Source organism: Hyperoodon ampullatus (assembly GCF_949752795.1).
Source record: "Hyperoodon ampullatus genome assembly, chromosome: 5".
Lineage (NCBI taxonomy): Eukaryota > Metazoa > Chordata > Mammalia > Artiodactyla > Ziphiidae > Hyperoodon > Hyperoodon ampullatus.
The window spans coordinates 67,783,779-67,809,341 of NC_136918.1; the positions used below are offsets into that span (position 1 = coordinate 67,783,779).

Genomic DNA, 25,563 nt, shown 5'->3' on the forward strand with positions numbered 1-25,563 from the left:
TTTTTCCTAGCACCCTATTTCAAGCCTTCTCATGTTTCCATAGACATTTCTTAAGGCATTTCTAACTTTAAGAAGTGTGTTTCGTGTAATTTTAATCTACTTACTCTGTTATTTTTCCCTTTTATAACATTTTCCTCTTTTTAGTTTATCTTTAATTTAATAATAAGAGATGAATTTTATACCCTAGGATTTAAATATCCATTTTTTACCCAAATCATCCATTGTTTAAACAATGAATAGTATCAATAAAAATGAATAAATGTAATCAAATGTATTGATTATATTCTCTTCCTGACCCCACCCCTAGCAAATATTTGGAAATAAATTATTTGCTTCCTAGTTTTGGTCTAGCATTTTTAAAAGGTTATAGAAAAGCTGGAGAGAAGAAGAAACAAAATAGTTAAAAGGATAACTGTTTTTTTTAAAATTTTTGATACATGTAGTTTTATATTTATGCTTTACTCTGGGGGTGCTAGTCAAGCAATTTGTAACAATCAGACAAACTACAAAGACCAAAGATTTATTGAGTGTCAAATCTATACAAAGAGTTGGCCTTAGTTGTCCCAGTATGTGTCTTCTGTGAGGTCATGGGAAGTAAGAATAATTTCAGCACTTGTCAGAAAGTCAGTATTAGATATTTTAGGATAAGAAATATCGGTGATCGGGCTTCCCTGGTGGCGCAGTGGTTGCGAGTCCGCCTGCCGATGCGGGGGATGTGGGTTCGTGCCCCGGTCTGGGAGGATCCCGCGTGCCGCGGAGCGGCTGGGCCCGTGGGCCGTGGCCGCTGGGCCTGCGCGTCCGGAGCCTGTGCTCCGCGACGGGAGAGGCCACAGCGGTGAGAGGCCCGCGTACCGCAAAAAAAAAAAAAAAAAAAAAAAAAAAAGAAATATCGGTGATCAAAAATACATAAAATTTCTAAAATACAAAGAAAAGAAAAGAAATTTTCAGACCCTTCATTTCAGGTTCAGGAGCTATTTGGTTAATCTCTTTGGTGATAGATTCATTCATTACATGCAACAATTTAGTATGTGGATATTTTGTGCTAGGAAATATGCTAACATTTAGTGAAACAGATTTGGATAAAGTAAATAATGGCCACTCACTATATGTCATCTTTATAGTTTCCTCTTTTGAGATTTTTTTTCCCCCTTGTATTTTCTTTCTAAAGCAATGCATTAAAAAAAGTATATCCAAATTAACTTTAAGTTAGTATCATAAAGAGCGTAATAGCACAGTTGAATTCAAAGTCATCTTGTTACATTGAAAAATAACCCAGAGGTAAATATAAAATTAAAAGGAAGATATGAGGAAAAGTAGATGGCGCTAGTGGGTGGTTAGATGAAGGAAAGGGGTAGTTTATTGATGAGGGCCTAGAAAATGAATGATGGGAAAAGTCGGCTCTCAGATTGAATGAGAAAGAAAAGAATGTCAAGGTAGTCCTTTTTTTTTTTTTTAAGTTGCTAAGTATGGTTACTGAGTTGGTAAATTTAACAAATGCTGCTTATGTAAAGCACTATTGCAAATAAAAATATGACTAAGACATGGCCTTCTGAAAAGAATCACAGTCCAATAAAAAAATGCTGCAATAGAGCTACAAATATTGTGCAATGTGTGTAAAAAGGGCGAATGACTTTATTGATGGGAATAGGTTGGTGGTCAGTGAAATAACCACAGGGTGCTAAGTGTAAAATATTTTAAAGCCATCTGTATTAGAGCTCTCCAGAGAAACGTTTTAAAGCCATCTAAAGCATCTGACTTATTAAATATGTATTTTTAATGGATTGTTAATATTCATCCAGAATCTTGAAAAGCCTTAAGTTAAAAATGAATTCAAACAAAATAAATCCTCTGAGGCAAAATTTGATTAAGCAAGCAACATTATTCTTTTGCTACAAAAAATATATACCTTTTTTTTGATTTGGGGAAAAGTTTCTAATTTTACTGTACAGTTGTCCCTGTTTCCAAGGGTGTTTGGTTCCAGGACCCCTGTAGATACTAAAATCCACAGATGCTCAAGTCCCTTATATAAAATGGCATAGTATTTGCACATTAATTTACCTTAAATTATCTCTAGACTACTTATAATACCTAATACAGTATAAATGTTGTGTAAATAGTTGTAAATACAATGTAAATGCTATGTAAATAGTTGCTGGTACAGGGTAAATTCAAGTTCTGCTTACGGAGCTTTCTGGTTTTTTGTTTTTATTTATTTATGTATTTTTTAAATCAATTAGCTGAGTCCAAGAATGCAGAACCCTTGGATGTGGAGGACCAACTGTACTAATTATTTTATTACAAACTATATATTATTAGACTTCATGATCATTCAAAACCACACTGATTATTTTTTTGGCTTCCTGTAGCACTTATTCTTTGTACAGTTGATTTGTTCCCTTGACATCTCTTATATAGTTTGCTTAGGTCCTTTAAAGTTGTAAGCCTTTTGCTGTTTGCCTATATATGTGTGAACTTTTTGAGAACAGCAACTAAGTAACTTGCTTCTTTTTGTCTACCTGGTGCCTGGTACAATGTAAAATCAAATAAGACAAGAATTTGAAAATTTGGGATTATCAGTTATTAAATTAGTTAAACTAGGAGGCCTTTAGACTTGAGGTGACTCTAATGCTGTATACCTCTGCAAAGCAAAGCAAAATCTAAGCCTGTAAATGAATGCTTCAAGATTATGAAATTGAAACCTAAGGACAACCAATCACAAACAGCCAACCAGGCTTTAAGTTGTAGTCAATCAATAGTATCCTTACTTTACTTCTGCCTTTTCTCTATAGAAGTCTCTCCCTGAGCTCCTGTCAGTGGAGTGTTCCTAACCACTTAAAGTTTGGCACTGCTGGATTGGAATTGATTTCTGCACAAAGTCCAGTTTTTGTTTTTTTTTTGTTTTTTTTTTTTGCCAGCGCGGCTTTTGGGATCTTAGTTCCCCAACCAGGGATCGAACCTGGGCCCCCTGCAGTGAAAGAGAGGAGCCCTAACCAGTGGACCACCAGGGAATTCCCCAAAATTCAATATTTTTTAATATGCCTCAGTTTATCTTTTAACACCATTTAACTATCTTGGTTCCTCTCTTCCACACTTTTCCTAACTTTTCTATAGCCTGTTTTTAAGAAAAAAAAAAAAACAAGACTGCAAAGTTCTGCTTAAATAGAAGGCTTTCTTGACACTCCTCTTGGCCCCCTTTGACCATATCCCAGCAGAATTTTATTGTCCCTCTGAACTATCATAGTATCATATATATATTTCTGTCACACCACTTGTTTCAAGGTTGTATAATTTTGTTTTTGTGCCTGTTTCCCAATGGATTTGAGTGTCCCTTGAGAGTAAGAATAATTATATTATTTGCCCTGGTATCTCCCATGCCTAGCACTATGCTAACTAGTCTACTAGTAGATACTCAACAGATGTTTGTTGATTGGATAAATTAATTTAATAAAATAGATTTCTCAAGTTTAATTTCTTTTAGGCAAATTTCATCTGATTTCTAAGTTAGGAAGAGTGGAAAAAAGTGTGGAAGCTCACTGTGGAGCAGTACTTGCTGGACGATGGAATTATGAAGGAACAGCATTAGTTACAGGTAGGTTATCTGCAAAAATGACATTTAAAATGAAATTTTTAAAGAAAAATTTCCAAAGGAACAGAATATTTTCATTTAGCAATAGTGTCTTTCATTGTCTAATAGCAAATAATTGGCACAGTATTGATCTAGACTGCTATATAATGTTATCATTCAGAGTGTCATATTAGTTTTCCTGTATGGCTTATGAAGAATGTTCTGTCAGGAAGGTTTTGGAATGGTCAAGTGTGGGGTAAATAAAACTTTTAATTCTTTAAAATTCTAAAATTCAAAATATTCTCATTTAACTTTACCCCCCTTCCATCTCTTTTCCATCTTCTGCCCTACTGCAGGGATTCTCATCTTCACCTATCATATTAGTTATCTATTATTGCGTAACAAGGTATCCCAAAAGTTAGTGACTTAAGATAGTAAACATGTATTATCTCACAGTTTCTGTGAGACAGGGAACAGTTCAGTTGGGTGGTTCTGTCTCAGAATCAAGAAGTTGGATGGGGCTGCAGTTATATGAAGCCCCATTGGGGCTGGAGGATCTGCTTCCAAGATGGCTCACTCACATGGCTGTTGGCAAGAGGTCTTACTTCCTCTATGACTGTTGCAGGAAGCCTTACGTAGTTCCTTACAACATGGGCCTCTCCATAGGGCTGCTTGAGTGTTCTAACAACATGACAGCTGGAGCTTCTCCCTGAGAGATCCAAGAGAGAGCAAGATGGAAGACACAATATATTTTATGACCCACCGTTGGAAGTCATACTCCATCATTTCCACCATATTCTATTAGAAGCAAGTTACTAAGTATAGACCAAACTGAAGGAGAAAGGAGAGAGAAGTTAAGCTTCACTTCTTAAAAGAAGGAATAACAAAGAATTTGTGGATATATTTTAAAACCACCACACCTATCCCCTGGGCCTTCTGTAGGACTTTTATCAATGAGTTTCTCTTCTCTTGCCTGTTTTTTCGACTTCTCCTTTTCCAGTATGTTTTTTCTTTCCCTTTTTTTTTTCAGCATATAAATGTGTTCAGATGTCATTCATCTTGAAAATTGAGAAAAAAGAAATAAAAATCCCTCCTTTAACAAATAACTCTAGCTACAACTTCCTCTTTCTTTCTTTCCCGTCAGGCAAACTGTTCAAAAGAGTAGTTTATTACTTCACTCCATTCAGTCCCCAACTCACTGGAGTTTGGCTGTAACTCTTCTAATTATACTGAAAACACTTTTCTTAGAATTCTAGGATGGAGACGTCAGTGAAAATGAAAGCATTATTTGAATAATATACTCATAGTCTTCTAAGATTAGAGGAAAAAAAAAATTTTGTCATTGAAGTCAGGCTACTTTGATAAAATTGTTTCAAAGTAATTTCAGTTAAATTTTATATTTAGGAAGCAGTGACATCTAAGTAGAGTAACTCGTGTCTGAATTTTAAATGTGCATTAGTGTAGATACTGCTGATTTTTATATGTAAATTTAATGTTTGCATTTATTTCCTATAGATAAAAAATCAATTCTTTTCTCTTTATAGCTGGAGAAGATGGACAAATAAAAATCTGGTCAAAGACTGGAATGCTAAGATCAACTTTAGCTCAGCAAGGTATGTATTATAATCAATTAAATGTCTTTGCATTTTCCTGTAAAAATAGTCTAATATAGTTAGTCTAATATAGTTCCTCAGGCTGATTTTGGTCAGGTTCAAAACCTGAAATCTCTTATTTCTATTTACACTTTTTCCTCTTACTTTCATGTTGCCTGATGGGCCATGGTAACTGTATTGTTTGAGCCAAGAAATATAAGACACACTCAAACACTTTTTCTTTGTTAGTGAATCTATATAAATGGAGTTATAGGCTAATGATTCTTTTTAAAATAATTCTGAAGCATCATGAGCATATCCTATCTAGAACAGGATTGGGTGTCTAGTTAAGTAAATAATAATAATAGAAAACACTGAGTATCTCCTTACTTAAAAAGTTCTAATTACATCATAATAATAGCACCCTTTCTAAATTATGTTGTACATCTATACTAATGGAGGGGAACAGATACTCTTATGATCCAAAACTTGGTAAACTACAACTACTTAAAGCAGCAGCTTGGTTTTCCATGTTCATTGGGACGAAGTGCCCATAAAGTCAATCCAGTGGTCATACCTGTTGGGATTTAGATTACATATGATTTTTTTCCTTGTAGCAGATTTATTTTCCAAATTAGGTTTACTTAGAAACAATAAAGCAGTTTTAATGTTGTCCTGAGCCCATATCAGCTGATCTTCAGAGACAGGTTGCCAAAAAGTTTGCAGATTATTCTTCAGAAGTATATGATAAAGTCATTTTGTGAAGCATCTCTAACAACTGACTTCCAAAAATTTCCAGATTTCATTTTTTACAAGAGTAAACTCATGTTTACTCTTAGGATATGTTAAAATAGTTACATTTCTTTAGCTACACATCAACCAAATGTTAGCAAAGGTAACCATAAGTAATAGGCAGTAATTATCTCCTGAGGTTAAATCTTTGGTACAGATGATCTCCAAATAGAATATTTATCCATGAGTGGAAAATTTAGAGTTCATAGAAACATTCATCAGTAAATTTGTTAGGGAAAGATGTCAATTTATTGTTGCTTTAGTAATAAAGTATACCTTTAGAAAATAAATTTTATTTTAATCTTCTAGTAGGCATGGGCATTTACTTTTGGCTTTATAATTTTTGTTAGAACTAATTATTTGGCATTCTTACCTTATGATGTCTGACTTATGAGCAACTACACAATTCGTTTAGAGATCATCACCACCCCCTTGGAGGAGGGGCTGCAGTTCTTTTCAGCTGCTGCTGCTACTGAGACATATCCTTTTTTCCTTTCTTTTCTCTTTTGCTAAATATGTTGTCTATAGAAGACACAGATCTTCAGAGAAATTTTGAAAACTTATCTCATTACGCATTATAATAATCTGAATTCTTGCCTAAGATCCTTCACCAGTGTCCCCCTACGGCTCCTTCTCTTTCTTTAAATTCTTCCCAATCATCTCCTTCCCTTTTATTATCCCTTGGATCTACCATTTTGGACTTTACAAAGTCTAAAGTTGAAACTTAGAATAAATTGTTTAACATAAACATTGTTAATCATAGAGGGTAGATGACATAGTGCTGTTGGTTCAGTACTATAATTTACCTGTATAATGGGTCTGGAAACCAGATTGCTACTTATTTTACTCTTACAAAGAAAATGCATTTAGAATTCCCAAACATGCAGAGGCAGTTTGGAAGCCCAATATATTCATAAATTAAGGACTTTTTATACATCAGAAGTCACAATCAGATGGCTTGTGGGCTGAATCTGTCCCACTAGCATGGTGCAGGCCCAACATTAAAAATTAGGATATTTTACATACATATTTGGATTTCTGGTGTCTTGAAAAATTGGAAGAATTGGCAACTTTAAGTCTGCTTTCCAGAACAAATACAATCAGCTGGAGTTCAGCAGTGGCTGCTCCATTTTTAGTTGGATTTTAAGCTTCTCTTATTTTTCTTACACTCTACATACTTCACTCATTTATATTACATGGTAGAACACAACATAAATCTCTGAAGGGATTTGAGTTTGCAACTCATATTTTCAATAATAGTGATCATAAAATTTTGATTGGTAGTATGTGCCTTGCAGGGAGCACTTACATCTTTTTAAGTATTAATTTTTAATAGATACTACATTCACATGGTTCAGAATTTAAAGCATAAAGAAGGGTATAAAGTTATCTATTAAATACTACCCATGTCTCTCGTATTACGCCTGTCTTCCAGCCACCCAGCAAACATTCCCAGAGGCAGCTGGTGTTACCATTTTCTTGTGTAGGAAATTTGGTTTTATATGTTCTTTTTTTTTTTTCCTTTAATAAACAAGTGGTTGCATATTGTATCTACTATAATATGCTCCTTGCTTTTTTTCACTTGAATTGTGAACTGTGTTGGAGGTGGTTTCATATCAGTGAATTAAAATCTTCTTCAAGTTGTTTTCCAAAGTGAATATACCATTTTACATTCCCAGTAGAAATATATGAAGGTTCCAATTTCTTCAAATCTTCAACACTTGTTACTGTCTTTTTTATTACAATCATCCTAGTGACTGTAAAATGGTATCTCATTGTAGTTTTGATTTGCATTTCCCTGATGACTAATGATATTGAGCCTCTTTTCATATGCTTTTTGGCCATTTGTTGGTCTTCTTTGGAGAAATATCTGTTAAAATCCTTTGCACATTTTTTAATTGGGTTGTCTTTTTATTGTTGAGTTGTAAGTTCTTTATATATATTCTGGTTAATAGACTCTTATTGGATATATGATTTGCAACTTGGATATGCAACTTCCCAATTCTGTGGGTTTCCTTTTCATTTTCTTGATGATAGCTTTTGAAGCACAAAAGTTTTGATGAAATTCAGTTTATCTATTTTTTTCTTTGATTGTTTCTACTTTGGGTGTTATATCTAAGAAACTATTGCCTAATCCAAAGTCATGGAGACTTGCATCTATAGTTTCTTCTAAGAGTTTTATAGTTTTAGTGCTTACACTAAATGTATGATCTTTTTTTGGTCTATGATCGATTTTGAGTTAGTTTTTGTGTATAGTATTTATTTTGGAGAGGGATGGGTGGTGCTCTTTTTTATTTTTTCTTCCTCTCAGATAGACGGATAAATAGGATTTTCTTAAAAGCTAAAGTACATATTATGTCTTATAAGATAGGTAATTTTATTATGTATTCATTGGATCATGTAATGGTATTTTACATCAACATTCCAAATAGCTGTAATTTCCTTAACATCAAATGGCTGTGAAACTGCTGATCATTTTTATCCTATTTGAATCTTATTCTTCTCACTCAAGGTTTATGTTAATTATGAGATTAATGAACAAAACTAAATTAGGTAGATTTTATTTTAGTTAACTTATTGGTATTTCAACTGAATAATCTGATACCTTTTTCTAGATTAAGAATTATAAATTCACGATAGAACTATGCTTTTAATTTTTGAATTTTTTTAAATTAATTAATTTTTGGTTGTTTTGGGTCTTTGTTGCTACACACGGGCTTTCTCTACTTGCGGGGTGTGGAGGCTACTCTTTGTTGTGGTGTGCAAGCTTCTCATTGCGGTGGCTTCTCTTGTGGCAGCGCTCTAGGCGCACGGGCTTCAGCAGTTGTGGCACATGGATCCAGTAGTTGTGGCTCGCGGGCTCTAGAGCTCAGCCTCAATAGTTGTGGTGCACGGCCTTAGTTCCTCCACGGCATGTGGGATCTTCCCGGACCAGGGCTCGAACCTGTGTCCCCGGCATTGGCAGGCGGATTCTTAACCACTGTGCCACTAGGGAAGTCCCTAATTTTTGAACTTTTGATCATTGTTGCCACCCACACTTTCCTAATAAGGCATAGATAGACTCCGCCTGTTTTATCTCTGGGAAAAATCATTAGAGAAGTTAAGTTATAATCACATTAACCCTGAAGGAAAAATCCCTAGTTATTTATAAGGTTTGATTTATTATAGGCTACAAATTTCAAGGGTGATTATAAATCTGACCTACTGAGAGCTAAATGCTAAAGGTTCAAGTAAAAAGACCAAGGGAGGTAGAGGTGGGGGACTCCTGGCTTCTTTGAGGAGAAAAGCTGTAAATTTTGGCACAAAAATGAAATAACGTAAGCCTGAATTACTGTAAGACTCAGAATTATGTAAACAATGTTGAAAGCATCCTGTGATTTTTACTACATGTTTATGTTAATTGTACTTATTCCTTGATGGGTAGAAAAATTCCCAAATTCATTTCTTGATGATTGGAGGCAGGTATAAAGATAGAAAAGTCATGGTCATCACCTTCTCTTCCAATACAGAAAAAGCATTAATCTTGCTTTTTTTGGGGGGGGGGCAGGGGGTGGAATTTGACTTTGTTTAAAAACTATTCTGGGCTTCCCTGGTGGCGCAGTGGTTGAGAGTCTGCCTGCCAATGCAGGGGACATGGGTTCGTGCCCCGGTCTGGGAGGATCCCACATGCCGCAGAGCGGCTGGGCCCGTGAGCCATGGCCACTGAGCCTGAGCGTCCGGAGCCTGTGCTCCGCAACGGGAGAGGCCACAGCAGTGAGAGGCCCGCGTACCGCAAAAAAACCCCCCCAAAACCAAAAAAAAACCTATTCTTACTGGTACCTATCAGGAATTATTTTTCCTTATTAGAGAAAAATAATGTGTAAGCCGAGGATAATTATAATGAAGCCCTATCTTGTGTTACATTGTATATTTTAATTATAGGTTAAAATTGGAAGAGAGTAATACTGCAAACCTTTAAGGACATTTCCCTTATACTATATTCAAATAGAAGAAGGAGATGACAAAACATGGAGCCTGTTTATAATGAATTTGGTAAAGGAAATATAAATAACTGTGACACAAGGCAGAATGTGCTCGTTTCTTTAAGGCATCGTGGGAGGACAGGAAAGCAGAAATGAATGCTTTGTGGGGAGAGAAAGTATCAGAAAGGCTTCCTGGCAAATACTGCAGCATCTTTTAATTCGGCTTCGAAGGACAAGGAAATTAGGAAGGATAAAGAAATGGGCTTGTTGGCAATGAAGTGGAGCTATGGAAGAAATTAGATGATCAGACGCACAGAGGCAGAATGGCGTGAGCCATGGAAGTCAGGTGAGCAACCCCCTTGGGCCAGGGTGTAGGCTCTGTGAGGGATGGTACTGCCAGAGGGACCAAGACACTGATATTCCTAGATGCTAAATGAAGGGGGTTAGTTTATTCTATAAGCATATAAAATCTTTAAAAAAAATGAGCAGGAGAGTAAGAGATAAAGTCTTCCTTTTTAGGAAGATTACCTTAGCAGTAATACGTAGGATAAATTAGAAGAGATAGAGGTTAAATTGGGGTCGCTGGTATGGAGGTTACTGAAATGTTTTATGCTATTGTGCAGTAAGGCTTGAACAGAGTCAGTGATGAGGGTAGTTGAAAAAAGTGAATAGTTCTCAGTGGCTAAGAGGAATGGATAATCCTGTAAGAGGTGAAGAATTCAGAGGAAGAAGAAGTGAGGGGATATGTGTGGAGGGATGATATATGAATATATAGAGTTTGAAGTTCTGGCATGTCTTTGGGGCAAGTGGAAATGTGTTAGAGCTCAGAAGTAAAGGCTGAAATATTATTGTGAGTGTCAGTTACAGAAAGGTGAAAGATGAAGCTATGGAGGAAGTTGAGATCCCCAAGGGAGAGGTGGCTGAGGCTAGAAACTAAAGAAACAAATGCCTTCATTTCAGCTTTTTTCTCTGTATTGACCCAGTGACATACACAACCAAAAAGTTGTTTTTTTGAGGAATAAATCCCACTCGATATTACTTATTTGTTAATACCTGTCCCTACAAATAGAATGAAAAGGAAATAATTCTTTGTTTTTGAATTCTTAATGATTTGGCAACCAAAAAACTTGAGTGTCTACTCCCATGCACAACACAATAACAAATGGTTGCTTATTGCATTACAAAGTAGTAGTGGTAGTAGCTAACAGGTCGTGCTTATAGAGTGCCAAACTCTGCTCTAAGTTCTTTACTTACACTCACAAGGTGTAGACCTATACTGCACTCAAGGCAAAGGTAGCTAATGCTTCATTGTAATAGTGAGAGTTTGTTTCAAAATCATTCTTAAAAGCATGCAAAAACAACATTTTTTAGGGGATACCTTTTAGTATGAATGTGAAAAACATGGTATATTTGACCATGTACTTCCTTAAAACAATTGAAATACATTTTTGTCTCCTTTTCTGTGGTTTAAAATGCCTTCAACAAGTTGAAAGAATTTAGATAATTTGTTTTACAGAGAGATAAGGGTCTGACATTTAACACAACCCCAGGTGCATGTGGTTTCTTAAAAAATGTCAAAAAAGTCACATGATCTTAATGTACAAAGTCAGAAAAACAAGATCTTTTTGAGTGTCTTAAATGAAATGGAGTGTAAATAAAAATTCCCAATATAAAAACCAAGAAATTAATTATTATAAAACTACTTTTGTTTTTTGTCCATTTTTGTTAATAAAGAAATTAATAACATCTTATTATATAATTTGCTAAACTTTTTGTTGTAAAGTTTTTTAACCTGAAGGCTATATTATTATTTCCATACTGACTTTGCAAAGTGAAGTGTAGCATTGGGAGTAATTCAGTGCTTTAATAAATACATTTTTAAAAAACATTTTAAATACTAAAGATTTGTTTCAAATGCTAGTGAGATGGATTTTTTATAATAGAAATCATTTTCTCTGTGAAGCTAATTCATCCACTTTCAATATGGCCTTCTCCAGAACCACCCAAATCAGAAGTTGTATAGCAATAAAAACATATATACAGGAGTTTCACACTTAACATTTTATTATAAATATAAATAATGAATATAAGGAAGAGTTCTCTTAGTTCTTGATGTTATATTCATTTATTTATTCATTCATTCATTTATTGATTGATTGATTATTTTTGGCTGCATTGGGTCTTCGTTGCTGCACAGGCTTTCTCTAGTTGTGGTGAGCGGGGGCTACTCTTCGTTGCGGTGCATGGGCTTCTCATTGCGGTGGCTTCTCTCGTTGTGGAGCATGGGCTCTAGGTGCGCGGGCCTCAGTAGTTGTGGCACGCGGGCTCAGTAGTTGTGACTCACAGGCTGTAGAGCGCAGGCTCAGTAGTTGTGGCGCATGGGCTTATTTGCTCCGCGGCATGTGGGATCTTCCCGGACCAGGGTTCGAACCCGTGTCCCCTGCACTGGCAGGCGGATTCTTAACCACCGCGCCACCAGGGAAGTCTGTTATATTCATTTTGAATATTGATGGTTAGGAAGCTGGAACTTCCTTAGCTATTGATCTTATTTAGGATTGCTTATTTATCATAAGTAACTCTATATTTGTTTTTTGATTGAAGGAATGTGGTTAAAAAACCACATGCTGTAACAAAGGAATTACTTAAATTTTCCTCTATAAGCCTATTTCGTTTTATTCTATAAATTACTATACCTGTTTCTTTAACAGCATTATTGTTTAAAAAATTGTTTTATAAGCAGGAAATGAATAATCTCCATGTCCTAACAGGAGAGATAAGTATTCTGAAGATTTATAAGGTTTATAAACAAGGAAATGGTGACAGAGTTGACTTAATGGGGCCACAAATTCAATGTGAAAGAGGACATAAGAGTCCCTAACTCCTCATCCTATACCCCCAAACCATGCCTTTTACCACAACTAAAGGACTAGAGTCACATCCTGTATAACTCAATGGGAGCTGTGTTTACTGAATTATTTCCTTGGGGGTAGATGTTTGTCATAGTTTTGTATACACTCAGGAAACTGTTATTTTACTGAGTGTATTCATGAAGATTTGATAGTCTATAATTAAAATACATAAATTTACTTTTTTTGCACAATACTTACAACTATAATAATGGAAATAAAGAAGGCACCTATAATTCTACCACTGTATCAAATAAGCTTTCCTCTCTTATTCCCTTACTGTCCTCACCAAGAATCACGTTTGGAATATCTGAAATTTTGATTTACATTTTCTGGGGAGTTTATTAAACTTGAACTCTGTTCATTTGGAGATTTACTTTGAAGCCCAGGTCAGCTCCTGGCTACTCCCAGAGAATGTTTCAAGAGAATATACTTACTAAGTTTAGAAGAAGTACCCTCTGAGGTCAGCCATCTCATTGGTCATCTGTAGGTTCCTCTGATACAGGACAATCCTAGATGTCACCGACTGAACAGGATGTTTAGACCCAATATAATATCTAACCTACACCATGAAAGGAATGCTTCAGGAGTTTTTTGGACTAGGTCTAAATCAGACTTTCTAAGTCCTATAAACCACTGAGACTTGCTCACAGTTGAATTACGTTCTGGTTGGGAAAAAAATGGCACTAAAGGAGTAGGGTGCCACTTAAACACAGCATTTATCTTTCTGAAATTTACTCCCTGTCGATTACTGATTACTCCCTGTTGATTAGCATCAGTTGGGTTTTCCATTTAAATAAACAAATCTTACTGATTGATTATAAATCCTCAGATTCAGATTTCATTTTACTGAGAATGTAAATTACTGAAAGATTTATTCAATCATTCACATAAAGTCAACTGCTACAATAGTCTGACTTAGGAATCCTAGACAATTTTTAAAAACTTTGTTTTATAAATATAAATAGGTTAATATTTCATAGATTAATTATATGAACTTGATTCACTTCCCTAATGAACAGGTTCTAATGAATAGGTAACTGGGTCAGACAGTGGAGCACAGATAATTTAATGCCCTCAATTGATATGATATTCGTTATTTATTTAAAAAATTAAAAAAAATTTTAATTAATTAATTTATTTTATTTTTTTTACCGGTACACGGGCCTCTCACTGTTGTGGCCTCTCCGGTTGCGGAGCACAGGCTCCGGACGCGCAGGCTCAGCAGCCATGGCTCACGGGCCCAGCCGCTCCACGGCATGTAGGATCTTCCCAAACTGGGGCACGAACCCGTGTCCCCTGCATCGGCAGGCAGACTTTCAACCACTGTGCCACCAGGGAAGCGCTTTAATTTATTTTTTTAAAGATTTATTTTGTTTGTTTTTAATTTTCCCCATTTTCATTGAAGTATAATTCATGTACAGTGAAATGACAGCTCTTTTTAAAAAAATAAATTTACTTATTTTATTTTTTAGTTTTTGGCTGCATTGGATCTTAGTTGCAGCATGCAGGATCTTTTTTTATTTGCGGCATGCTGACTTCTTAGTTGCAGCATGAATGCGGGATCTAGTTACCCAACCAGGGATCAAACTCGGGCCCCCTGCATTGGGAGCATGGAGTCTTACCCACTGGACCACCAGGGAAGTCTCCAGGATAATGTCTCTTAAGAAGCCAACAAAGAAATATTCTCCAAACTAATGATAATAAAGAAAAGAAGTCCAAATTTAGTTGAGGTGTACCTTTTTACCAGTTGGTTCCCAGGAGAGTTGGCTTAGTCAACCACAAGCTGAAGGCACAAAAGCAAAAGTCGAATGTTGCCACTGGAGCACACTGCTAGGGAATGAAGACTCAAGTGTTGACCCAGTGAATGATCTTGGTGGGGCCGCTGCAGTGTTTTCACTGTTGCTGGTAAAGGGACTTACCCTGGCAGGAAGCTAATGCCCCAGGGTCTTCAGAGACCTATTTTGATGAATAGAGTCGCCTTGCTGAGGCCAGACATTCTCAGATAGTCCTCACGATTCTGGATATTTATAGTCTAAATGTCCCCTCGCCATAGTTGCTTATTCATTTATTCTTATTGATCAGCTGCCAGTGGTGCCCCTCAGCAGCTGAGCTACAGAGTGCTTCATCAGCAGCCTCAGATGTCCATGATGATCTCCTGACACAACACCTTCACTCTTATAGCAAAACAGCTTTCCTTATAAAAACAACTTCATTCTTAGGTCAAAACAACTTCATTTTGTCGTGAACGAGTGGATTTGAAATCATATCAAACCACTACACAAGAGCTGTTGATGATGGGAAATGATAAATCATGACTTTTCTGATACCTCTTTATATCTTAACATAATGAAGTATATTTATTTTACGTATTTCCATAGAACACTCTCGAAGTCCTAAAAGCTCTGTATTTTCTCAGCAAGATCAAAATTAGTAAAAAATATAGTTTATCAGTTGCTCACAGTAGATTTTCAACAGTCAGTCTTAACCTGGTCTATGTTTCAGTATCAGGCTATATACTGCAGTTTGGATGGGCCATTGAATAAGGAGGAAATGAAATGACACCCCAAATTGCTTTTTTGATTTTCCTAACCATCTCCCTTTTATAAAGCATAATGATTAAAGTTTATCAGGTTTTTTTCTTTTCCTTTTTACAGGAACACCAGTGTATTCAGTAGCATGGGGCCCTGATTCAGAAAAGGTTCTTTACACAGCAGGCAAACAGCTGATCATTAAACCTCTTCAACCAAATGCTAAAGTTTTACAGGTACTTCTCAGGCATTTGTAAATTGTTATTGGGGTCTGCCAGACTGCTAAGTGAGAGGTCACTTTCTTAGGAGTCCCTTTTTTCTGGGTGGTCTTGTTATAGTTGAGGCTCTTAAGTGAGTGGTTTTACCGGCCTTTGTTACAGAACAGGGGATATCTGGTTATGTTTCCAACGAGGTTCACTTCCCCGTTTTTCCAACTCACATTATACCAGTAAGTCATAAATGTGTTCTGAGTTACTAAATTATCACATGATTTGGCATAATAGCCATCTTTAAATTGAAGAGAGTCAACCTAACATGTATAGATTTGAGACAAAACAGGACTAAATCATAAAACTTAAAGAGGTTGTTTAGACTGTATTTTTTATCATCACCTCTAGTGTCTTCCTCCTCCTCCTCCTCATTGTCTGTTCAGTACCCTTGAGCTTTCTCTAAGACCCTAGAATTCTTTTAGTATTTTTAGAGTGGAGGGGGAGTCAATGTAATGTTTAGAACAATTGGGTATATATAATTTTACCAATTATAGGGAAGCAAAACAATAGTGGCAGTTAAGACAGGTCAGGGGAGGACAAATTAGTGAAAAACCTTTAAGCCTATATCCAGGATTTTGATGTTTGATTTCAGTGCGAAGAGGCAGAATCATTTTCTTCATATTTTGATAATGACACAGTGTAGTGTGGGTAATAAGATTACAGGCTTTGGAGTTAGTCACCTGGGTTCAAATGTTCACTTACTTATATGTGACTTTAGGCAAGTTATAAAATATCTTAGAGCCTCAGCGTTCTCATCTCATAGATGTGATGCTAATACCTACTTGATAGGAATGTTGTGAGGATTAAATGAGTTAAATTGCAAAGTGCATGGGACAGTGCATATAATCAAAATATTGAGTGCACACAATGAAGAGTAGTTATTGTTGATATTGAGGTGTTATTATATCATCTCTACCTTTCAGTCAGCCCTTAATAAATTAGAGCCATGGAGGCCAGTTAAAAGGTATAGAATGACCACATCCTGGGTAAGGGATTTGGTGCTGGAGATTGACTGGCTACAGCAGGTATAAAAAGTGTTTTAAGAAGAAGCATTAGGTTTAACAGTGAGTAGATGTAGAATTTGGAGAGTAAGGATATAGAAATGGCTTTGAGATTCCATATTATGTAGATTATGTAGATTATGCTATACATATTCCACACAGTCATCATGCACTTACATTTTTACTACCTGCAGAACACTCTGCTAAGAACTGTGGAACAACAGAAAGAGAAGAATTTGGGCAAAAGGAATAAGCTAGGAAAGAGGACTGGCTCTGACTGCCTTTAGTCAGAGTCCTTCTAATACCACTTATATTCTGAAAATGTGTTTTGAAATCATACAGCAAAAGCAGGCCAGATGAATCGTTTAGTTTATAGTTATGTGATTTGTTAAGATACCTGTAATTAGGCATATGTAAGTGAAACTCAGGAAGATGCTTAAATCACCATTGATAAATTATCGTTTTGTGGCTTGGTAAAACCTTTGGCCCAGGAGGTAGTGGAGTGAAAGAAAAGTACCCATTGCCAAAATTCAGCTAGAGTGGAGAAGGGGTTAAAGTATAATTAGTAACTTCATGCAAATCTTCTATTCCTTTTGGAAAATTAAAACTGCAGCAATTCTCCTTGGGCATAAACACATGCTCAAATTTGGATTATTCACAAAAAAGAATGCTTACTTAATTCTTGCTTGTAGAATACAGTTCAAAAGTATATATCTCATTTCCCTTAAGAGCTTTAGGGACTCTTCTAGAGACCCAGAACTTGGTTTCATAGTGAGGAGACTTCTGTTTATTTAGTCATTCAGTGGGAATGTAGTGCATACTTACTATATCCTAGGCGCTATGCTGGGGTGTAACGTATTAAAAGTGAAACAGAACATAGTTTCTGCCTTCTGTGAAGAGCTCACGATTCAAAGGAATTTTACAAAATGCCTAATACATTAAGAAATAATTGAAAACCGTCTATGCATTACATGTAATATGTGAATATATGTAATGTATAATTGATACCCTAAATTATAGTACAAGGAAAATTTAAACCGTATTTTGTTCCTAACTTTTGAATATGGAAAATATTATTTTTGTAGTTTTAAAATGAAACTCTTGAGAATCTCTGCATGTGTGTATCTCTATATATCTCTATTTTGTTATTTTTGTCTTTGCAGTTTATTTTAGGACATTGGATTAATTTAGTAGTAAATTGTGAAAATTATTGCTTTATCAAAATGTTCATTTTTGACAGAGTGTATTTTTATGTATCTGAATAAAACAAGCTATGAATTATTGCTTATTCTTAGGGCTTATTTGACCCTAATTTGATGTTTTTTTTCTGTATACATTAAGAATAATAGATTTTCCCGGGAAGGCTCTGTAGAGAGAAAACCCTTAAAATCAGTCACTCTTTGAAACAAAGTTAGTTGGTTCAGACATTAAAATGTATCTTATAGTCTTCAAGAAAAATTAATTCTTTTTCAGTTATATTATTCTGCTTAAACCTAGTGAAAGATTAATGGCTTTTAATTATGTGTGTGGTTAATATCTAAATGAGCACATAAATTGTATTTAAGATCAAGAAGACATCCACGCTTAATTTCTAGATCGCCAATTTTTGGGTGACTTAGATATATACACAGATATGTATGCATTCTATATATGTGTAGAATATATATCTGTGGGAAACCTTTTGTTATATGGTAATGCAGCAGAATTTTCTCAGAGTAGTTAGTGACTACTCCAGGGACAGGAAGATAAAGAGAATGAAGCTTAGGGGAATGTACAGAAGAGAATGAAGAGAGTGCTAAAGAGAATGTTCATGTAGTAGAAGTTTTTTTAAAAAAATAAAAGAATTAGTAAACAAGAATGAAGGCAGTATCAGTAACGAGATCAACTGTGCAAAGGGAGCAAAATTTGGATTCAAGTAAGTTTTGGAGTACATAACATATTCATTCCATTATTATCACACAGATGTCAAGCTTGGAATAGTTCAACAGCAAGTGATTTTCCATCTGGAGTCCAGGCAATTGAGGAAATTGATAAGGATGTGAGTTATATAGTAGATGTCATAGTGCAAGGTGCTTTTCATTAGTTTAAATTGGAAATGAAATAAGCATAATGGTTATGAAAGGAAGATAGGAGTCTTCTTCAGGAAGACGACAAGAGAATCATTAGAAAGAGGCAAAATGCCTTTTCTTATTTAAAAAACTTTTCAGTGCTCTTGAAGTTATAATAAATATCTTATTTTTTTCTCATAGTGGAAAGCTCACGATGGCATTATTTTAAAAGTAGACTGGAACTCAGTCAATGATTTAATTTTATCTGCTGGCGAAGACTGTAAATATAAGGTATGTAATGTTTGAATACTGTTTGAATTTATCACCTGGTTGAAAGAATCGAATTTCGGTGAAAAGTATTCAGCATATAAGAGTATTCTTTTAGTCCTTCTCTTTAGCCATATCTTTTAACTCTAATAATTTAGCAAATTGTTATTTTATAATTTTCAGCATTTTGAAGTGTTGCCTTTCTAATTTGGCCTATTTCATTGACCTATAGAATTTTTTTTTAATTTACCATTTTAACCATTTAAAAAAATATTTATTTATTTGGTCACATGGGGTCTTAGTTGTGGCAGGCAGGCTCCTTAGTTGTGGCATGCGAACTCTTAGTTGCGGCCTGCGAACTCTTAGTTGCGGCACGCATGTGGGATCTAGCTCCCTGACCAGGGATCAGACCTGGGCCCCCTGCATTGAGAGCGTGGAGTCTTATCCATTGCACCACCAGGGAAGTCCCTGACCTATAGAATTTGATTTAATGAGTAGCAACATGAAAACAACTCCTAGTTTTAAAAAGTCAGTCTTGGGCTTCCCTGGTGGCGCAGTGGTTGAGAGTCCGCCTGCCGATGCAGGGGACACAGGTTCGTGCCCCGGTCCGGGAGGATCCCACATGCCGCAGAGCAGCTGGGCCCGTGAGCCATGGCCGCTGAGCTTGCGCGTCCGGAGCCTGTGCTCCGCAACCGGAGAGGCCACAACAGTGAGAGGCCCACGTACCACAAAAAAAAAAAAAAAAAAGTCAATCTTAACTGGTTTATTAATCATTAATCAGCTTCAGACCAAAATAATTTATGAGGAAGAATAAGATTTAAGTTAACTATAGTTAGAGGGAATTTACTGAAATAAATACTTTTAGGGAAAGTTGATAGAGCACTTACTGGACAAAAAAATTTAAGCAAAACACTGAACATCTCAAAACTTTATTATTAAATTTAAAAGGGTTAAAATGGGTAGTTTTTATGATTAATTAAAGAGTTAGTAAAATCTGAAATTATCATGATGATACCAATAACATTTTGGGGGCAGATATTTAGGTTTCCAGACAGCTTCCCTACCCCCACCTTGCCTTGTTGGATAGTAAAGACATGTAATTGCTAATATTATAAAGTGATGACTTCTAAATCTTTACTTGATACTTTACTAGAAGCTACAAACTTGTTTGTAATAACGTGGTGACTTATAAAAGATTCTTTTTAATATGTTTTTTGTAGGTATGGGATAGCTACGGCCGCCCTCTGTATAGTTCACAACCTCATGAGCATCCTATTACCTCAGTTGCCTGGGCTCCAGATGGAGAATTATTTGCTGTTGGATCATTTCATACTTTACGCTTGTGTGATAAAACTGGGGTAAGTTATAGTGGTAAGCAATCACAGATGTGCTGTCATAATGCACAACACACCTGGTTCTCAATCTTTAAAAAACATTTTCAGTGATGCATTTGACTGCATCTTTCTAGTTTGTCTTCTTAATATACTGGTTCAATCAATTCCAGATTTATGGGACCATATAAGCTCTTTAAGTTCAATCTGAAGATTGGGTATGTTCTCTACTATCTTTCTGGAAATACTTATTTTAAGCATGGTTGTGAAAGATGGTAAAGTGTTAAAATTTATGCCCAATCAATATAGATTTGAACCTTTTTTTGAACCTTATTTTTTTTAACTGTCAATATGTTTCATACAAAAGTTTTTGTTGCATATTTTTGGTAAGGAATTGATACTAAATTTTTTAAATGGTCATTTTAAAACCAAAGGATTCATATTTGAATGTGTGTGAGATTTTTCCCTCACAAGAGAATATGCCCTCTATACAAATTCTGTTTAGAACTTAGGCAAACAGCCAAGTTCAACAGTATTTACTCACTGTACTTGAAGAATGAATTGTTTCATCAAAGTGCTCCAGAGGTGGCAGCATTATATGAGTGGGGCTATTCCATACTGTTCCCAACTATGAGGAAATCACATAATTTTTCTGTGGCTTATTTTCCTCAAATGCAAAACAGGACAGTTAATTTAGAATTCTTAGAGCTTTTTAAATGACCTATTAAGTTTTCTGGTTGCTTGTTTTTTATCATATGAAATATAAAGTCCTCTGCCTGACTTTGAAGCTGTCTGAAACCTGGTGCCATAAAACCTCTTGTCTTTTCTCCCCATAACTCTCTAATTTGTATCTGTTTAAATCAGACTCATGAATCTTCTCTGCCCCTCACTAATGTCCTCATCTTCTCTTTTCTTGGAATGCTCTCATCTCTTATACTTAATGAGTTCTTCCTATTTTTTAAGGCTCACTTCATATTTGACTTCTTTTCATGATACCTTCCATAGATAAAGTTTATTTATCTATTTTTCTAACTTCCTCTCACCTAGATCTCTTTTCTTAGTTTTAACATAAGGATGTTAAGTTAGACCATCTCATTTTCATCTGATTTTCTATCAATGATTCTCAGCCTATAGAATATATATTCTCATTTTCTCAGTGTATTATACTCTTATATCATCCATTTTAGTTTTACGTATATTATTTTTGACTCCGTAGATAGTTTATAAGATCCAATAGCTTAATGATTCTCTATTATCTGTACAACGCAGTAGATACTCAGTAATTCACTAATAAGTCAATTTAAGCATAATAATTTAAATTTGCCATTTTGATGAAAATATTTAAAAATTTAAAAAACTTGGGGCATTGAATTGATCTGAATAACTGAATTAAAGATTTACTTAATTAAACACCAAACCTATTTTTAGAATGTCAACTATTCGGGAAAAGTAAATTTTCTAAAAGACTTTTGTTCTTACCTTGTTCAACTGAATAGACTGAATATATTGTAATAATTTTTTAAGACTTGAGATTAACATTTTGAACGTATTTTCTTTTATTCAATAGATATCAAATATATTCTAGTCATCAGAGAGTATTTTGGAAACTGGGGATGGGAAGATGTAAAGATTTTCACTCAAGTTGTTGACAGTCTGGTGGAGAATCAGACTATAAGACTGTGTCAGTGCTATACATGAGGTTGCTGTGTGCAAGCACAATAGAGGAGTGACAGAGCCTAACTCTGCCAGTGGGACACTGACTGAGAGCTGAGGCTTGAAGAATTAGTAGTTCTTCAAGGAGACATGGTGGGAGAAGAGAGTTGTAGGCAGAAGGAACCTCTTGTGCATCAAAGTATGGTGCTTTTTGTGCAATGTCAATAAGATTTTGCATGGGATGTTACCAGGAGATAATACAGAAAAGATATTCTCAGACCAGATCTGTGTTTGCCATCTAAAAGAGTCTAGATTTTACTATTTTAAAATCTAGTTATTTTATGTGGAGCCCCCTTAGGGGTTACTGTGGTGTAGAAAAGAGGTGAGGAGGTTGAGCCCCTTGTCCTCCTCCACCCAGAAAAGCTCTACATTAATCAACTTTGATATTTGAGCATCCAATATAAGATTTCCTTTGAGCAGCTAAAACAATGAAGTTGGAAAACCAATATGTTAGTTAGTAGAGAGCCATGGATGGTGGGTAGTAACATGATAATATTCAAATATTGGAAATATTGATTTGGTATCAGGAATAGTGGTGCAGAAGAGGAAACAGAACACGTAAAGGCAAAGAATTATTGTTTGTCAGACAAATTAAAATGTCAGTGAGGTTGTAGTAGTTTGGGTTTTATCCTCAGGGCAGTGGTGAGCCATGGATCCATGTTAAGTGACCTTTTAGATGTGGAATTTTAGGGAAGCATACTGTGAGGTCAGCAGGGACGTTGGATTAGAGGGGAGGTAGACTGAAGGCAGGATGGCTAATTAGAGGCTATTGCAGTAGTACAAGAAAATAATGTTAGCCTGAATAATAGGGAATAGCAGTGGGGATGGAAAGAAGTGGACAGGTTTAAGGGATAAATTCTTGCTATAAAAAGTGGGAAGAGGGCTTCCCTGGTGGCACAGTGGTTGAGAGTCCTCCTGCCGATGCAGGGGACACAGGTTCGTGCCCCGGTCCGGGAAGATCCCACATGCCGCGGAGCGGCTGGGCCCGTAAGCCATGGCCGCTGAGCCTGAGCGTCCGGAGCCTGTGCTCCGCAACGGGAGAGGCCACAACAGTGAGAGGCCCGCGTACCGCAAAAATAATTAATTAATTAATTAATTAATTAATTAATTAAAAAAAGTGGGAAGAGTCAAGAATAATTATTTGGATTTCAACTTGAGTACCTCACTGTCTTGGTGCTGGCCTGAGGATAATGTCCTCTTATGGTATGGTATAATTTGTGCTGGCTTTGTGCAATATAATTTTATTCGATCCCTGTGTAATCATTACAGTAATAAATCAAGTTACCTAAATTTCAGAGTTCATAAGTATCACCTGGGCGTTGCTAAAATACATATTCTTGAGCCCCCATTTGCAATGTAATTAATCAAAATTTCAGGAGAATGGGGTCCAGAGAGTTGTATTTTTAAGAAGTTCCCTGGTTATCCTCAGATCATACTGGAAGGAACACTTAAAACACGTGAGATGTTTGATAGTCCTTCTCAGTTCTGAGAGTGATAATGCTTGCCCTACTGTAGAAAAAATACTTTTATTTTAGAGATGAAATAGTAAATGACAATGACAGTGATACCAAAAGGGTAGTCTAATTGAAAAGATAAACAAAAAGAACCTCATATAGTAATTTATTCTTCTGATTCTTCCTTAGCATCTGCTTCATTTAAAATTACTTTGTGGATGTAATTATTTTATCTCTCATAATCTGTTACTTAAAGTTATATAATTAATAGTAACAGTCATTTATCCATGAGCCATATTTTATGTCAGAATTTCAGTATTAGATATTATAAGAATCTTGTCCTTAGGAATGATCTATACCCTATCATTTTGCTACAGGGAAAATGTTTATAGTATATGAGTAATGTGTGTGATGATATTGTCTCAACTTTCTAAATTGATTCTTTCAAAATAACTGGTTTTAAATACTATTGGAGCATTTACATTCATTGAATTACCAGTGGATTTTTTTGTTTTGTTTTACTTCTGTTGTATATTTTCACAGAAAATATTTGGAACTCTTGCAATTATTTTTTCTTTTTGCATGATTTTTATTAACTTTATAATATCTCCCTTCATATGATTATCATTTAGACTTTATGAGTTATTTGATTAAACTACGTTCTGTCTATTCCTAGAATGGTATCTAGAAATAGATATGTATGTTGATTTGTTCAAAACTTTCTGGAGGATAATTTGACATTGTATGTTGGAGCCCCAAGAAATGTACATATACTGTACCTCCACCCAGCAACTCCAGGTCTAGGAATTTATCCTACGGAAATAGTAGGATAAAGAATGCTCAATGTGGAATTTCCCTGGCAGTCCAGTGGTTAGGACTCGGTGCTTTCACTGCTGAGGGCCTGGTCAGGAAACTAAGATCCCGCAAACCACGCAGCGTGGCCAAAAAAAAAAAAAGAATGCTCAATGAAGTGTTATTTATAGTTTAACAAATGAAAAGCAACCTAAATCTCCAACATTAGGACATTATTTAATTATGGAATATAATTATTATGATGATTGTTATATAGCTATTAAAAGTGATAATCTGCTTTCATAATGCCATGAAAAGATTTTTAAGATATATAGTCAGAAAAAAGTTACACATTTTATGCATAGGATGGTCCTATTTGTGTAAAGATATGTGTCTATATATGAACAGAAAAATAGGCTGACAATATAACACATTTTAACAATGGTTATCCCTGGAGTTTGAAGTGATAGGTGATTTTTTTTCATAACTGCATTTTCTAAAATTTTCAAATAAAAGATATGCTTTGTATAATTTTTGAAGAGGGAAAAAACTAGATTTATACTTTAATTTTATTTTGCTTGCAAAATTCATTGGATTCTCTAATTATGTAATTCAGTTTTCTTTCCTTTTTAAACAAATGTTGAGTTTTGAAGCTATTTAATTTATATGTATATATAATTAAAACATGGAAAATTGTTTTTAAGGTGATATAGAACATATACATCTTTATTGGGAAGTAATTCTGTTCACTAAGATGTAAATGCTATAAGCATTTTGAGTCAAAACCAAATTACCTACTGCACAATTACTTCCTGCACATCTTTTTAAAAAATGCCAAGCAGACATTCCCCTTGTGGAATTTACTTTCTTGTTGCTAAGACAGGTATTAAATGATTAATTACCCACTCAGTTATTTAATTACAGTTGTAATAAATTTTACAAGAAGGTACAGGCTGTTCCTAGTAATGAGAACTAATCTATTTGGAGGGTCAAGGCAAGTTCGTATGGTGAAAGGTAAGAAGGGCAATGCTTATTGAGATTCTTCACCTTTTCTACTTACTGAGTAAGTGGTGTCAAGTTAGAGCTGAAAATTTAAGTCAGCTGGTGCTGCATACTTCTCTCACACAGTTGTTTATCCGTTGAAAAAAACTTATTAAGTCTTCTTTTAAGAAGTTAAGTACATGTTCTCTTCAACCTAGAAATGTCACTCTTAAATGTAGCTCCTTGCTTCTTTTCTTTTCCTCAAAATCTGCAACTTAAAGTTGTATAATTAATAGTAGTAATCATTTATCCAGGGCCAGATTCTGTGGAATAATTTCAATATTAGATATTATAAAAAT

General features: G+C 35.3%; 1 protein-coding gene across 1 annotated transcript in view; it reads left to right on the forward strand.

Annotated features, from left to right (window-relative positions):
* The window catches only part of IFT80 (intraflagellar transport 80), a gene marked incomplete at both ends in the record, with an annotated part of 95,574 nt that overhangs the window by 9,173 nt on the left and 60,838 nt on the right, over positions 1-25,563 (forward strand). The window contains 5 exons of the mRNA XM_079705233.1: positions 3,479-3,589; positions 5,110-5,178; positions 15,475-15,584; positions 18,868-18,957; positions 20,154-20,291. Of these exons, the coding sequence (XP_079561359.1) occupies positions 3,479-3,589; positions 5,110-5,178; positions 15,475-15,584; positions 18,868-18,957; positions 20,154-20,291 (518 nt within the window). The remainder of the gene's footprint in view (positions 1-3,478; positions 3,590-5,109; positions 5,179-15,474; positions 15,585-18,867; positions 18,958-20,153; positions 20,292-25,563) is intronic.